At 35.9% G+C, this 18,188-nt stretch overlaps 1 protein-coding gene across 9 annotated transcripts in view; it reads left to right on the forward strand.

Moving 5' to 3' along the window:
- The window catches only part of NOL4 (nucleolar protein 4), a 410,691-nt gene that overhangs the window by 301,431 nt on the left and 91,072 nt on the right, over positions 1 to 18,188 (forward strand). For all 9 annotated transcript variants that reach the window (XR_013443339.1, XM_078060459.1, XM_078060452.1 and 6 more), the window contains one exon: positions 12,800 to 12,913. Coding sequence is in view for 8 of the 9 variants with exons in the window: in XM_078060459.1 (XP_077916585.1) it covers positions 12,800 to 12,913 (114 nt within the window). In the remaining variant the exon portion in view is untranslated. The remainder of the gene's footprint in view (positions 1 to 12,799; positions 12,914 to 18,188) is intronic.

Below are 18,188 nucleotides of genomic sequence, written 5' to 3' on the forward strand. Positions count from 1 at the left end.
TGACTTCACTGAATGTATACAAATATTAGAGTAGATGTTTAAGCATTTTTTTATTTCACTAGAATTATCAAGACCCCACAGATCTTGATTGCTTAAGTAGCCAAAATTTCATGCCATCACTCCAAATAGTCTCTGTAATGGGCTAAGTACAATAACTGTATTACTATATTTATATAACTATAACTATATTATTCTATATTCTATATTCTTTTCGTACACTTTCACCAACTCACTGCTACCAATCCTTTCAAATCATAAAATCCTCAGTGTTGAATATCAAAGGGCATGTTTTATGAAAAATCTCATAAGTTTGATCCAGAGTACTGTTTTAATTTTCATTAGATTTTTAGAACCCAGTGAATGAGTTAAGCAGCCATTAAATTAATCCTTTAACAAATACATCCAATTGTTACTGATTCACTTGTGCAGCTTTGACTCTCAAATTACTTAACTAGTTTTCTAAAGAATATCTGTTGATTGTTCTAGAAAAAAAAAGTGTTTCTTCAAGATGTTCTGATCTTAAAGAGCATGTAGAACAGATAAGATCATAAAAGCAAAACTTTATGAACAAGGTGGGATTGGTCCATGCCTAAGTATAGTCTGTGTTATGTGATGTGATTTCTCTTTTTGTGTTCTGAGCTTATATTGTTAGAGACTGTTTCACCATGCTGCACATGTTTACATGTATTTTTTATAAAACTCAATATTTCGGGGAGCCATTGTAAGACACTTGCAGCCCATAATTCCTACTGTATCTCAAATTGTGCCACTCTACCAAGATAGATCAGGTAGCCTAGATATTTGAATTCAATAAATTCAGCGTCTTGAAAATTACTTGTTTACTTACTTTTTAAATATCATGTGATTAACTATGTTTGAAGAAATAGGTCTATGACATTTTTATAATCTTTTGCTAAGGATGTTGTCCATGAGGCTACTAAATGTCCATAGTATATTACCTTATTTCAGAAACTTCTTTTAGAATGTCATACAAGAAAAAAAGTGCTTCTCCTATGGAAATAGAATGTTTTTTGTTTTCTCTTTACTAGAACAATGCAACTAAATTTGTTTACTTTTGTGCCCACTGCCAGCAAGTTCAGAGCGAAAGTTTATCTGAAGTCCTAGTTATATTTTTTTAATTGATCATAGTGTATATTTCTTTGGTGGCTCTGATATCTATTTTAGGGGAAAATGAGATATAAATTTTAAAAAATTAAATCTAATTATGGAAACACCATTATTTTAATACCATAATCGAAGTTCTTTATTATAGTATTTCTTTTTAAATACATCCTATAGTGCCCTCCTCAGCTATTTTGATACTGGTCTTCTGAGCTTATGACTCTTTCATCAGAAAAGAAATAATGTTTAGGAAATAGTACATTTTTTTAGGGAATTTCACTAATTAAATCATTTGCCTCGAGTTGTCTAATGCAGATGAAAGTAGAGAGATCGGAATTGTTTTTCAATTTAAAACTTCTCTGATAATGAGCATTGCAAAAGCTACAGTGACACTTGCTATTCATTCTTTAGCAAATGGAGATATTATAAAAAATGAATTAAAGTGCTTCTTTAAAACTTTGATTAGAGATATAACCATCCCTTCATACAAGGTCATGATTAAAAACTATAATAACCTGTGCAGCCATTATTCACATTATTATTCACACAACTGTGTAGGTTTCTGTCTTTTGTGACCAATTAACTTAATTGATGCTAATTAGCAAACACATTTTGTTTGAATTCCCCACCTGTTACTTGTGCCAACTTTTGGTCTGTTTTTTTATAAATGTCATCTACCATCCCCCAGGATACTTTACATGCCATCTTCTGAGTTCTTTATTCATAGTATTTCTTTTTAATTACATCCTCTAATATTCTCCTTAATAATTTTGCTATCTGACCTTTTGAATTCACAATTCTTTTACTTTCTCAGTTTCAAGATCTGCATCTCTATTTCACTTTGGCCATTGTTAACATGGATGTACCTTAGTCTTAGTTATCAAAGAGTCTGCACAAGCAATATTAAAAACTTTGACAATCATCTAAAATTTTTCAAATATCTGCCACTGTCTTTGCAGAGGAAATGTCCTCATTGTATTTGCCCCTGAATGAGCCCGAAGCCTCTGTTCCCCCATCATTTAGCCTCCTTCAGGATGTTGCTTCATCAACCATCCCAGTGCTCATATTCCCTTTTCATTGAGAGGGAAACTTCTCTTCTGACTTTAAAAAAAAAAAAAAAAAAAGGTCCCCAGACTCCAAGAAAATATTTCTTCTGATGTCTCTTCTTCTTCAATTGAGACCATCCTTCTTTTCCAGATTCCTGAAAGATTATTTTATACTCACAGATCACCACCAACTCCCCCAGTGGTCCCTCACATCCAGACTCTGGTTCTCACGACCCCTTTGAATTGGTTCTTTAAAAGATCACATGACTGCCTTTGTACCAGACCCAAACATTGCATCCTCAATGAAATCACCCCCATTTTCTTGAGGCTCTTGTTACTCTCCCTCCTTATTTACTTTTTCTTGCTTTTGAGCCACTTGCTAAGATATCCTGGGCTTGGCCATGTACAGCGTCATCCCCTATCTGCAACTGAAGAGGTCTGTTCTCTGTAAGCAACTCTCAACGTTGAATCCCAGTCATCTGCAGAGCTTTTGTGTTTCATTCCAAATGTCAGCCAGATGCTGGCAGATGTATTCTATCCACAAGGAACTCATTGTATTCTTCATCATTCATCCTCTCCACTGGCCTTTCACCTCATCTACCAAATCACCAGTAAATTCCTCTTGACTTGCCTCTTTCTGGTAATAGTGCCACTAATTGTCATTTTTACAGCAGTGCTCATAAACCTGGAATGAGATTGGACTCTTTCTTACACTTATGGCTTGCATCTTACCACTCACTGAATTCCTTTCTTTGCTATGATTCCTGAATCAGTCGAATAATTTCGACTTTTATCGGCTACCATTTTAGTTCTAGCCTTTCATACCTCATACCTATACTCTTACAGAATCATAACTCACCTCTCTATTTTCATCTTATTCTCCCTCCCTACCCTCTATTCCTAGGCAGGGACAGAACTAGGATTTGTGCCTGAAAGTTATAAAAGTTGTGCCTTTCATTAAAAGAAAAGTAATACAAAATGTTGAGCAAAAAATTAAGTAGAGGATGAATATTTATTTCTACTTAGAAAAGATACCATACACAAAAAAAGTTCAAAAACAGAAGTCATGAAAATTCAAACCCTTTTCCTCTGACATCTCTTGAGACAATTTTCGGACACACTTATATATAAATACTTCCTGATTTTCACTTGGCTTTCCCTCCCTACCCAGAATGCTTACAATATCCAGAAACTCTGGTGAGGGACTCTGGTGTCTAAACTTCATTGGCTTTATGAGAAATCTTCCTTTGCTCCTGGAGTAGTCTTCCTCGATTCTGGCTTTGATGATGTCAAACTTTTGCCATCTCAGAACAAATTCTAAGTTTCTTACAATAATAGAGTATGGCCTTTTGAAACTGAGAGACCTAGATTCAATTCCTGGCTTAGTTCAATCCCTGTACAACTTTGTGTGATGTTTCTGAATCTCCACTTTTCTAAAGGAGTGGGCTATTGGGGTATTGTATGTGATAATGCATATGAAATATTTAGCATATGATCTGGCCTCTTTCTACCCTTTCTTCTAATACGCTCAGTTATTTCATTTACCACCTAAAGCCATCACATGGGACTTCTGGTACTGTTCTCAGTGTGTGCTCTTGTGGTCCACGGATTGCTCCTGACTCAGGGATCATGGGTCTTGCTTATTAAATATATTAAGGTTGAAGGGTAACTAGAGTATAAAGAATATAGCCAACATAGTTGTCAGAGTTACTTATCACTGGATCTTTTAGTTTTAGCAAAACGTTGACTTAAGCCTCATGGAGTACCCCTCCCACCCACCCACTTTCCCTCTACAAATACATAAATGCTGAGTAGAATATAACAACTTTTTAAATACCTAGCCAAGAGCAAAAGAAAGAAAAGGAAATTTTCAGGCTATGAACTTGATAGGAAACTCATAGCCAGAGTTATAAGCCCTTAATTTGATAGGGTAACAGACTAGCAAGGTAGAAAAACTGAATGTAGGCCAAAACAGGTCAGGGTTGCCATCTAAATGCACACTTAAATTCAAGAGATGTGGATTTTGTAACTGGAGAGGAACACGAACTGCAAACTGTATAAATAGCTGGGCCTCGGGAAGAGTTACTGCCCTGTGAAAGGAGAATTAGAAACATCCAGTTACAACTTTGAGAAATAAAACGGCAGGCATTATAAGCATTAAAATTAAAACCTTCCTGGATGGGTTAAATAGCAGATAAGATTCAGCCAAAGAGAAAAATCAATAATCTGGAACATTGAACTACGGAAATTACTTCTAGAAAGAAAAAGAGAAATAGGAAAAAAGAAGTGAAGATGGAAAATAGAATGATAAAGATAGATCTAAAAGGCATTCCAGAAGAGAAATTAGAGCAAGGACAACATTCAAACAGATGCGAAGGGAGAGTTTTTTAGAATTGAGTAGACCATTGGGTCCTAAGAACGAAGAAATAGACCAGTGCTGAGCAGTGTAAATAAAAACAAATCCGTATCTGTGTACATCGTAGCGAAACCACAGCAGACCCAAGAAATTCTTAAATGTCGCTATGAAGAAACGAGGCTATCTTAAAACAGAAAACTGAATGAACACACCTCTTTCCTCAAGATAGATACCAGAAGACTGTCTACAAAGGACTAAAGGAGAAATAGTCTTTTTTTTTTTTTTTTTTTTTTTTTAGAGAAACTACTTTTAATTAACAAATCAACGCCCAGCTAACCTCTGCTTCCAGAGTAAGACAGTGACCAATGTTACCACTCACAGGCTGGCTGCGGAAGAGCTGAAACATCCTCCAAGCAGAGGGAAGCTGAGCCCTGAGGGAAACAATGGGAAATTAGCAGCATTGCTGAGAAAATCGGAAGAAAAACGCCCTGATTTCACAGTCCGTGGATCTTGGTTCTTAGACCTGCTTTACCAGTCGTTACTCGTAGACCCTGTATCCCTGAGCTTCAGTTTCCTCCTGGGAAAAATGGAAACAAATAGCATTTGTTTCGTACATGTCACTTGAAATAACAAATGTAAAAAGTTCTACCTAGCCTAGTACCCAGTATCTGAGGAACATGATAAAATGCAATCTAATTTGGAATTGCATTCCATGGCTCCCTTTATTGGAAAACCCTCACTGTCTCAATCTCTGGAACTAGTTGGAGGACTAAATCAAATATGTCTTTATCTATTTAGTCCTCACTTCTCGCTAAAAGCAGCCTTAAATCTCTCTCTCTTCTGTGTGCAAATTGTACTTTGTGGTACTCTTATGTAGTTTTATCCTGTCTTCTATTGCTGTTATTTATATATGGGCCTTAGCTCCCTTACAGGAAGTTCTGTTCCTCAAGTACTATGCTGCTTACCTTGTTCATGTCCCTATCACCTACAGTGTTTTACATAGAGTGCAATTAATTGCTCATGAAAGCAGCTCAATATATGTTCAATTCAACTGAATTGACGTTGTCGAATGAAAGATGAATGAATGAATGGACATTTACTAATGTGTTACTTTGTGGTAGAAATTAGCTGGGAGATAAGCTAATTTTTATTGTGTGCTATGTGTTTCACAGTATTCAGCATTTGGCGTTTCAATTTTAAAAGTGACTGCTAACTGAAAATCTAATAGGGAAAAAAAAAATCTCCCTAAAGAGAAAAGTTACATTGCATTTAATTTTAACTCTTGTTAACTCTTTAAATACTGTTTTTAAAATATTTTCATCTATTTGGCAGTTTGTGTGAATAGGTAGTGATATTAACTGAATGGGTAGAATTTGTGTACCGTATTGGTTTTCACAAATAAGCTATTGGGGCAAAGAGACCATGACTGACAATAATCATAAGCATATCTAGTCACTTATTTTCAAGATTAAAAGATGTTTCCTAGTGGAGATTTAAATAAGTAGTCACTTTGTTAAAAATGATAATATGTCATTTCAGTTGATAATTTAGTTTTACTTGTCTTGATCAAAGATATTTTCAGATGGGATTAGCCAAACTGGGCTTCTGAGTATTAAATACAAGACATTAAGTCCTCATGTATTTGTGAGAGATCATTATTAAAGGCCAATAATGCTCTAAAATTAAGGCCAAAGTGCATACCATTAACTCATAATTATTATCAAAGCTTGGATGAAGGTTAATTAGCATTTTTGTTGAAAACACTTTTTCAGTCTCCTTTCAAATAGGTCCAGAGAATTTTCTCAAGAAACTGGGAAGTTCAAGGATTCACACATAGCTGGATCCATGGGGTCAGATGTCAGGGCTTCTCTGCTCTCCTATTTCTTAACTATGCTTCTCTTGTGTGTTAGTTAGCTTACTTCTCAGACAGGTCCTTGCTACCTGTTATAAAATGCTGCCATCAGCAGCTCTCAGCCTCTCTTCTTAAAACATAGAGTCCAAGAACTATCTTCCAGCTCCAGATCCCCCTTCCCATGAAAGGACTTTGCTTCTATTTGGATCATATATCCATCCTTAGATCAGCCACTGAGAACAAAGGGATGAGCTCTCATGACTGTCCACACCCACACCTAGGTCATGGCGAGGGTCAGGTCACTGAGAATCTTTGTCATTTTTTCTACCAAAACCATATAGGATGAGGGAAGAACAACTAAACTATGATTTTAGTCCATATCCACAAACCTTATCTGAAACCTTGGATCATATGTGGTCCAGAATTCAGAACTTTTCAAATTTGGGGCATGTGACAGAGTATATATTCTACTTATTGCATAGCACTCACAACAGGGTCTGGGAAAGCCTCTCACAGACAAATATATAAGTATTTCTGCCATAAAAGATATGGATATTCGCAGAAAGTAGGAAAAAGAAAGATTATAGGTATTCTCATGTCAGTTTTTTCTGCCAAATTTCCCCAAATTTATCAAAAAAAACTTTCAGTTTAACAACATGAACATTACAGAATTGTGATAAAAGATTGTGAGTCTATAATTAACATACTTTATTGCATGTATATTACACCCTACGTGCTAGGCATGTATTAGCTTTTAAACTATGATAGCATAGAGAGTATTGATACTGTTTATATATTTGAACTTGACACAGTTCCCGACATATAGAACATGCTCATTAAATACATTTGTTGAATAGATAAGTGAAGATATCAGTGACTTTATGTACATTACCTCATCATGGAATTGTAACAATTATCCCATGAGATGGAGACTATATTGCCTCTTCAGAACTTACTGAATGAACCTTAGTTTTGCCATTTGTAAAAATAGAAATAATGATATCTGGCAGGATGAGTGAGGCTCGGGGAGAGTGTATAGCAAAAGTGGACAGACTGATTACAAGTAGCTGATCTCATAATAATATCCTAATAGTCTAACAGTTCATTGCTAGACTATTACTTTATTCCACTGATGTATACAAATGAAGCTACTTGGTTAGTAGAAGGGATCCCATAAGGGCTACAATTTACTACACAGCCTATAACAATTATCCCTTTAGGTATAGATATACCATTTGGGGGAGATAGAATATGCATTTCATCTAAGCTGCAGAATTTTAAAATTATGTATTTTATGAAGTAACAAGATTAGGAAAAATAACCCTAGTGTAGGGCTCTATCTAAACTGACTACTGAATCATTTGCTTTGATTATTTTGAAAGAGCTCATTCTATATAGAATCTTGGGTGGATGTGCAGTTGCTCCCAATCTGACCTCATTTAATACTTGATCTGGTAATGCTCACACCCTCGATTCTAGCAAGCCTTGCCACTAATAAGTACTATTAACCCATGAATAGAGTCTTACAGTCATGATTTCTTGTTACTTTTTTATAATTGTAAAAAAGCAAAACAAAACAAAACTGGAGCATCCTAAATGTATGGCAGAAGTTCAGAGGACTCTAACATTGTTTAGTTTATATTTTATGACCAAAAAAATGGAATAGTTTGTTGATGTGGTGGTTTTACATGTATATATAAGGAAAAGCACCTTTATGTTGTGCCAACAGCAATCACATCTTAAGTCCCCAATTAAAATGTGACTTTTTCAACTCCAAAAGTTCCATGCGACAGTTTAGCCATCTGTTTAATGAAATGACCACCACTGATTTGGTCATAGATAATTATTACAATAAGAACAGTGCTAGGGAAAGATCAACTCATCCCAGTTGAGGCTGACAGTTAATTACGAAGAGGTAATTAGTGAAGGTGATTCTCACTGTCTCATCTCCAGGGTAAGAAATAAGTAACAAATCTCACTCTAGGTATAGATCATGTAGTGTGTATGATTATATACATCTTTGAATCATTATTTTTAAATCTTATAAGATATATACCAAATAGTGTATTTACTGAGCTAAATTCAACCAGAAGTGTTGTTTTTCATAAATTATCTATTGAATTCTATGTATTTGAGGTTTTTTTGGTCAAAATATTCTTAGATTATTACATGGAGGCTTTTGTGTTCTCTGGCCACTCTTATAAGAGGGAATTTTCAGCATTTGTCCCTCGTGGAATCCATGATGAGAGCCCTTAATACACTTTGCTAATTACCTGCTGGGAAGACCCTAGTGCGGCAATATTAGAATAAGCTCTGTGCTATCAAATGTGGTGAAGGAAAGGAGAGTTCTGATGAAGATGGTTCTCAAAACTCACACTAAATAGTTTTAAATTCCTCTATGATAATATTGCTTTGATAAGGAGCAAAATTGATTAATTTCCTTCTATCTTGGCTTAAGTACTCCTGAGCTGTGAAATAGATAAAAGCCAAATTATGGAGGAACAATAAGCAAAAGACTTTCATTTTTAGTATCTTAGAGCCAGGCACAGTATAACGGACCTCTGTGTGTAGTGAAGAGCTTTGGCATTCATTATTGGCTCCTCAGTATTAGAACCAAGGGGATTTTTAACAGATTGCCTCACAGGAAAGCAAGAACTCTGCCTGGCTCCTCATTCTCATTTTGGGCACGAGACTAAGCTTTTCTTATGTTTCATATACAGTCATTTCTTGGCACTCCTGGTTTCTCCAACATGAAATTCTTCTGAATTTATATTGCATCCATTTAGAACATATGAAGAACTGAGCTAAGTTACATTTATTTTTGTGCTATTAAGAAAGGTTTTAAAGAATCAATAGCAAAATATATTAGGAGATTCTCAGTCCCTTTAAGAGGAGGATTTTGGTGAGATCCTAATATATTCTTTGCTTAAATGCAAAATAAGGTTAGCTGTAAATGGATTCCTCTGTAGGAGTGTGTAGTATTTAAGGTCTCTAGCTTTGTTTAAGCTTACTGAGACTTTAGTTGTGAACTGAGAATAATTCTTTACTAGGAATTATTCCCAATTTATCATCAGTCTTAGATATAAATCCAGGTGTCCACGTACATAGCTGTGTGATCTTGGGCAAGTTATATAATCTCTCAGAACTTCAATTTATTTTTCATCTAAAATATGAATATTAGAAGTACTTTTCTCAAGGGTTATTTGGAAAACGAAATTAGATAATGAATCTAAGCTGCTTGTTTTAATGCCTGGCCATCTTAACACTCAGAATGAGTTAGGTATTATTAATATTTATCTAAAAATTAAATTAGGATGGTACCCATTTTCTACTTAGAAGTACATATTTCATTATATACTTAAGATATAGTAAGTTCTTTGAAAAATACCTATTTCTTAAACTGTAACATAGACTTATTCATTCTGCCTTTCTTTCCAATCAGCATGTCTGAATTGTAATACATACTTGTAAAGGGTTAGCTTTGGTCTGCTTATTGTTTAGTTGAGCGTAACAGGGTGTGTGTGTAAGGATTTTTTCTATAATATTTTATATTAATGATAAATTAGGTAAAAGTACTAAGTATAGAACAGAATTTAGAGAATAGAAGGGTTGAGAATTGGGAGACATGAAATCTGGGTTCTATATCTAGTCAAATCACTTAACTTCTCTGGGTTTCAGTTTCCTCAAACTTTAGTGAAGAAACTTGCACTGAATGATTTCTTGGCTGTTTACAGTTTTCAAGTTATAATTCTAGCATAAACTCAGAACAACTCTATTTTCAAAATTATACTATTTAACTACTGGCAATGTCTATCACATATCTTTGCTTCTACTTATTTTTTTCCCACTTAATAGAAAAGAGTACGTGATTGCTTTATCTTAAGTTGATTTTTTTTCCCCAAAATATTGAAACATTAGGCTATCCAGTGACCTTAAAAGTGATCTAGCCCTCCTCAGCCAGGGCATTATTCTAGTTTCTGAGAAGACCAATTTCCTATATCTGGAAAAGACTCAACTCTCCCTATCATTTTCTTTGAAAAAGAAATCATATAAATTATCATGCCTAACAACTTTTACTGTTCTAGTGAAAGTTATTTCCCATTTTGTTTTTAAAAATTTTTTTTTAATTGAAATAAAATGCTAATTTTAATTACAGGGATATTTTACCTTTTATTCTCCTGTTCAACAGACTTTTATGCATTTAAGAAGGTGTGTGTTTATTACTTTAATTGAATCAGCTTAATAAAGTTCTATAGCTTTATATATTCCTAATTTTGAATGGAAATACCTGATGGAGAAAAATAAAGATAATGAAGAGCAGGAATACATCTCTCTGAATTTCATGTGACTAGCAATAATTGGATCAAGAAAAGAGAGGCTGCTGATGTTTTATTTAGATTGTGTTAATTCAGTCCCCAGAACCAGATGAAAGGTCTAATAATATAGTTTATAATGATGTGAACTGTCACTTCTATTTGAATAATGTTAGCTACAATCAAATAATTTTTTCTTTTTTCATGATGGAATGTTCTTATTCTCATTTTTTCTATAACACCTTTGCCTCCAAACATAATTCAATTGGGAAAAACAGCACTGTGTACCTAATTCCCATGTGGTTTAGATTATAATTTTGAGCTGAGCTGTGGCCAAAGCTTTGCCCTTTTACGAGACACTGATTTTGTGGCTTAATATATTTTTGCTTCTGAGCTAGATTATCTTATCCATACTCAGGGAAGTACAGAATGAAATGAAGAAACCATATGAATTTTGAGATTATATTTACATCTTTATGGCCATTTACTTTTTTTAAATTTTCAATTATTTATCTGATTTCATCCTCCTCTCTGTTCCCAGCACACACTCCTGGCTTTCTAATTTCCTTCTCAAAATGATGCCACTGCATTTACCTGCCACTTCAGGGGCCTCTCTCTTTTCTTTCTTTTGCAAAAATAGCATTTCCAGTATCTTAATGCTTTATTGTCAAGGTTGTCTAGGCATCCTTCCAGGCATCTCATGGGGTTAGCAGTGGAGACCGTACCCTGTACCTTTCCTACCTTTTGTCTACTGAGGTTACTTTGGAGGTGGAAGCATGAGGAGATTGGCTGAGGCAGCTACAGAAATTGTTTCCTAGTTCAAGCAAGGTCAGAGCCTGGTCTTGTTATACAATATACAAATTCCACTGAGGAGTACCTGTGAAAGCACTCATGGGCTGAGTTTAGCTGTTCTTCAGTACTGAGATATAAACCCTATGGTTCAATTTACTAAAGCACATTTTACATGCTAGAGTTAGCAAAAGTGAATCAAGTACCGTAAAGGCATGCTCCTATTCACTTAAAAAAAATTAGAAGGTCTCTATTACGTTAGAGGCTTCTAATAAATGGCATCCATACATATTTGAGATTCAGGCTTTGAAAACTCTAAGGTGGCATGTTACTATATAGGCTAGCTTCCCAAAGGACATTTTTTATTTTGTAATTTCATATTTTGCTATCTTATCTGGCTTAATTGTCATGTTATTTCTTATCTATCATTTGCTTATCTTCATTAAAAAACTGTTCAATATCATTAAGCACTTCATCTTTCAGTTAGATGATTTTGCATGTAATTATGGGAAAAGAAAATGGAAAACTTTTCTGATTATCACAAATGATACGGAGAATTGCAAACAATTTGAAGTTAATTATGAGCTTAGTTGGGTGGGTTAATTAATTTCAACATGGGCTACATAGAAGACGGATTTCCAACATGTATCCATTAAGTTAATAATATTAACTCCTACTTTATAAATAAAACATGTAGGTACACATACAGCTCATATCAAAACATCACACTTTTATTATATTGAAATCGTTCCAGGACTGATGTTTTAGTTTGTATTTAAACAAAGTATTTTTAGTGTTCGCTTCGGCAGCACATATACTAAAAAAAGTATTTTTAGAGGATTTGAATCATACCAATTGTGTCCCCACTTCAACTGCAAATATTCATATTTCATATTAAAATTGTTCAACATGGTCTGAGTGTCTGTCAGTTTTTCCAACTGTGTTTCAGCCTCGTCACTTGATTTTGTTTTGTTGTGCATTGTCATATGTTACGAGAGAATTAAAGCACTTCTTTTATTTACAAAACCCAGTCAGCATTTTGTCACTGCCTATTCAAACTCCAGCTTAATGGCCCAGACTGACTATCGGTGACAATGGAGCTATGGGAATGAGTGATGGATCTGTGCAGCAGCGATAGCTTTAACCTCTAACTAGCTTTCATTTCTCATCTTTGCAATTTCCATTTCCTCTTTTTATTGAAATAAGTTCAGTTGAAATAAATGGATATTCCTGCACAGCCTGTGAGCTCTTCTGAGAATAACATTGGTCTGTTAATAATCTTTCATGTTTCTCTCTCTCTCTCTCTTTTTTTTTTTTTTAGTCTCGACCTATTCCTTCCCACCTTACTTCAGCAGTTGCAGAGAGTATCTTGGCCTCAGCCTGTGAGAGTGAAAGCAGGAATGCCGCCAAGAGGATGCGTCTGGATAGACAACAGGTACTGAGGAGGCTTGGGGGCTGGTGTGCACCCGCGATGGCACACAGATACGGTTCATTTAGTCCAATTTATGCAGAAGGCGAAAGACTCTTGAATGGATTTTGAAGTACACTAAGATACAGTTTTTGTGTCTTTCTGATATGAATTTGAACTTGAAAATGCATGTTCAGGAGATCAGTAGGCATCCGTCAAATTTTCCGTGGTGAAAAATGGCCAACTGTAAAGTTAATGAGCCAGAATTCTATTCAGTATCCAGTTCGCGGGCTAATGGCTTATTTAAATAAGTGGTTCTAACTGATCATTGACAATAGTCTTGTAAATTTACCTGATTGTTTATGATAGTGACATGATTGTGTTCATTCTGAATGAAAGCAAACCTCTCTTTAATGGCCTCTGGTCTGCTGCTAAATGTCTGTGGATTATTCTGGAAATGGTGAAAAAGCACAGATTTTGCAAGCCTAGAAAGCTGTAAAATGGGGATATAAAACAATGAAAATGTACGTCCTGGGCTTGCTTCCTCATTAATGAACCATTTACTATATACCCATTAAGAATCATCTTTCTCTGTCTCTTTTTTAAGGATGTGCCCCCATGTGGTGCGGACGTGTGCATTTTTTGTGCATTGTGTGCTTATGTTTCATTCAGTTTTCCCTTGGTTTGTCTGCATCCATCTGTTGCCCCTTCTCAGGTCTGGAATGCTTTCTCTGTCTTCTTTTTCTCTCTGGCCTTCTTAATTATCCATAATAAATTACTAAATTGTAATATATAACATTAAATGCTACACATAAAAGTATGCTGTATTCTGACTTTTAAGTTACTTTTACAACAAGTGATCTGGTGCTTCATATCTTTAAGTTTGGAACGAGAGGACTAAATTGTTAGTCTAATTTTGTTTTTCCTGTCAGCCAATGAGCTTCTAAGAAAAATAGAAAAAAAGTTTTTCTCTTCCAGGACTAAAATATGTAAAAATGTTTCAGAATGGCATTATTTAAAATTTTATGTGTTTATTATCAATATGGCGTGTGCTAATAATTCTAAACAGTGCAAAAGATGAAGGCTTCAATTTTTTTAAATGTAGTATTCACCTCAGATAAAATATATATTTTGAGTTTGTTAATCATTCTTGGCCAACAGTATTTATTCACATATGCATGCCCTCAGTGAGACTTTTATCATTATCATAAGTCTAGAATTTATCTTCCTTGAGATAAGTCATAGCTCTATATACAATACCACGTAGCAGAGTGATCAAGATGTCACATTCTGGAGTTAAAGACATGTGGTTTTGATTCTCAGCCCTACCTTTACTAGTTGTGTGCCATTCAGAAAGCTGTTCCATTCTCTGTGCCTTAGTTTCTTTATGGGCAAGCTAACAGTAACAGTTCTCATCCTATAGGGTTGTTGTGAGAATGACAGATTTATGTTAAGTACTTAGCCTGGCATGTAGTAAGCATCAGTAAGTTCAGCCTAGAAAAGAAGATTTTAACTGATATTCTCTCAGTGCCTTGGCATCAGTAAAACTAGAAAGAAGCACTAATAGGACTATCTTAGATACAGGAGTTTTGAAGTCAGACTAAGTCTATTTGAGAAAAGATCATAATTCTAGAAACAGGAATGGTAGAATTCTGGGATTGAATGGGCTCTTCTGGGTGTTGTCTTGCCATATATCCCACCTAGTCTACACTCTAGAATGGTATCAGTCATATATACAGTTATTATGAAAATTGAAGGACTGATTCACATTATGGACTACCTATGATATCACTCTACAGTATCCCCAAAAGCTGGGCATCCACCAGTATTTGGTCCAACTTCTTAAGCCACTGTTGGCCTAATCTATAACATGGAGGGTACAAATATTAAGTTCATAGATTTATTTTGAGGATTTCACAAGGCAAGGCATATGAAAGCATAGTTCATTTGATTAGTTTGTGTATTGTCGGAGCTCTACTGTGGTCACCATTTGCTTGAATACCTAAAGTGGTAGGAAAATCCCACCTCTAGGGCTGAAGATCTACTATTTACTAACACATGTGTCCTGTTATCAGAGAGCTATAATCATTTTGACAGTCCTTAAATTGAGATCAAATTTGTTTTCTAGAGCTTCCACCCACTGAAGAAAAGCTGCTAGCAATCATGAGGAGAGTGACTTCTTACTATTCCCTACTTCCCAGGGAGTAGGGACTGGAATGAGTGAGGACCAACTAGCTGTTTCCTTTTTCTGTCCTCCTATGTAGTGGTCATTAATGACAAGGCTTCATCACCTGAGAATAGGGGATGTCCAATATCTCTCCCACCTAGGAGTGTTCTTTCCAGGCTTTAAAAGTGTTCAGTGAGTTTGGGATGTATGGGGGATATGGAAGAAATGATTTAAAAAATACATTCAGTAATTTATTGGAAACCTAATAGGCACTTTTTAGATTTTTTTTTTTTTTTGCCATTTAGTAATTTCAACAACCCCATGAGAAGCAGGTATTATTATTCTCGTGTCCCTATAAGGAACCCGAGGTTCAGAGAAAAGGGATTATTTGTACAGGGTCAGCTACGTCAGACTCAAATCAGCTCAGATCAGACTTTGAGTTTACATTATATGAGCTGACACTTGAGATCTCTCTACAATCCTGTACCGCTCACTGATAAATTCACTGAGGGAAAACCGGTGTCCTGGAAGAAACTCTTAGGACACATATCATTTGTGCCTCTGCTCATGTTGTTGTTGTTGTTGTTGTTTAAGATTTTAAGATCAGTAGGCATCCGTCAAATTTTCCGTGGTGAAAAATAGCCACAGCAAGAAAGGGAACACAAGCAGGGGGAGCGGCAGAGGGAGAGGGAGAAGCAGACTCCCCGCTGAGCTGGGAGCCTGATGCAGGGCTCGATCCCAGGGTCCTGGGATCACGATCTGAGCGGAAGGCAGACGCTTAACGACGGAGCCACCCAGACGCCCCGACTCATAATGTTTTTGATAGTGCACTTTTCTGTTGGAAAACTATCTATTTTAATCACAAAGATATTTGCACTCTTTTGTAACTAGCAAACCAGCCTTCCCCAGTAAGCAAGTTATTCCAAGCAGGACATTTTTGTCTCAATATCAGCTTGAAAAAGTGCCTCACTTCATCTGGGAAATGAGTTATGCATTGCAAATGCTGGTTTAGTGTTTATTTAGTATTTTAAAATAAATAATACATATTACACATAGATATTTAAAAAATCTAAGTTATTTCTGTTTAACATGAATTCTGTAGATTTCATTTGGCACGCCACACAAAGACTTCTACCAAGTGACTTTGCACTTCCAACCCAAGCATGCAGATGGGAGAGCCCTCTCCGAATTAGATCTAAACCCTCTTTACCCAAGCAGAGATAGCAAGGATTCTTTTGGGTGTTGGCAATGAGATCATTCTTTTCTGTGCCCATTCTTAACCCAACTCAGAATTCATAGAGTTTGCTGGTGACTCAGAGATTCTTTGTCATGCCCCTGCATGTCTGTAGGTGTAGGTGCATGAAAGTTCAAGAACTGGACAGTTAAATCTGCATGCTGTTAAGCCCCATGTCTGAGTGCTCGCTGCCAGGGGTTGACCACATACATGTAGAGCGATAATTATGTATGTCCTTCAGACTTTATGAAGCTTGATGAATTAATTGGATTTTATAAAGCTGTCTGAGCTAGGGACATGAAAGTTATTATGGATGTGTTAAATACTTTATTTCATATGCCCACCTTGAAGCACAGTCCAGAGGGGCCTTGTTATTATGCAGCCTGAGCCCTGGAGCAAGCCAGTGGCAAGGACAGGAGCCTCCTGTTTTATCAGGAATCAGATTTCACAGAACTGAGGTCCACCCTTAGTGCATTATCAAATACAGTCAACATTTCTTTTCTTTTAACATGAAAATCTGGAATTTTTATGGTGTTTGGGAAATTCCTCCTCGCTCTGACAATTCAAAAAAAAAAATGGACAAAGTTAGACTTCACTTTTCTATGACAGAGCTTGAATTAAAAGATTATCTTTTTCTCTATCTTTATTTCATTCCTCTTTCCTTAAAAAGATTTTTCAGTGCTCTTGGTTACAATTCATCTAAATGGAGAGACCAAAGCAGAAAGTGAGAGATGAGAACCAGTTATTTGCTGGTGATTTGTTTCCCATTGGTGTGTATTTTTTGCTGTTTTTCAGGGATGACATATCTTTTATTCCTGGCTTGCTGACTGATAAACTTAGGGAGTTTCTGAATGATGTGAGTTTCTTGGGTTTCTTTTCTCTATCCCCAGTTCTTTGAGTTAAGTTAGTTTGTAGTGCTGTACTGGGGATCACATAGAGCCAAGGGTCAAGGGCTTCCCCGGCATCCGTGCGACAGATACAGCCCTCATGAAGGACAGCACAGTACCAGTGCAAGATGACACTTTTTGCGGTGACTGGGACAGATGGGAAATCAATGGTAGGCTGCGATGCGACCTCTTTATCGAAAAGAACAGAGAAGGGAGAAGGAGAAATGGCTTGTTAGTTCCTTGTGACATAATAACAGGCGAGAAATTAAGGAAAAAAAATACTGAAAACTGGTGTTTTGCAAAGTTAAAAAAGAAAGTCACTGCTAGTAAACTAGCATGAAACCACCAGGCAGGACCTAAAAATATTCAGTAAGCCCAGAGTTCCCGGTACTCTGTTTTCTTTAGCAGTGGTGAATGCCCTGCAGACTGCATCTCTTCATGATTCTTCCGATGTCCTGTTAGGGTACTAATGAGTGGGCATATTATTAAATGTAAATGTAGATACAAAAGTTGAAAATAGAGCCGTGTAAGCATGGTGGCAATTTTCATACAGACTTTGTATTTTGTCAAGGATGTTTTTGAAAACTAGCGAAAATTTTCAAGACAGGCGGCTTTTCTATCATATTTAATTCTGTACAGTCATATGTCCTTTTGATTACCACTTATAAGCTTTAACAAGTGCACAACTGAAAACAACATTTTTCAATAGGATTTTATGCTTAAATTGAAACAGTGTGCTACTAACTGAGATGTGGCTTGAAACCTCTTTCTGTGCCCTTCCGGCCCACACCCCCGGGCTCCCATTCTCAATCATCCTCAACTTCTGTTCTACTCCCATAATTTTTCTTTCTTTTATGCAATATTTTATGGAAAACCTGACATCTTTGAATCTTTCAACCTATGTTTCAGCACGGCCCTTGCATCCAAAGGAGAAAATATACTATATAAGAAGCACAAAGTACCATAGAGGGTAGTTCTTGGATGACATCGTATTTCTGTTGTAACATGTGCAAT

The sequence above is a fragment of the Halichoerus grypus genome, chromosome 13, assembly GCF_964656455.1.
Source record: "Halichoerus grypus chromosome 13, mHalGry1.hap1.1, whole genome shotgun sequence".
Classification (NCBI taxonomy): Eukaryota; Metazoa; Chordata; class Mammalia; order Carnivora; family Phocidae; genus Halichoerus; species Halichoerus grypus.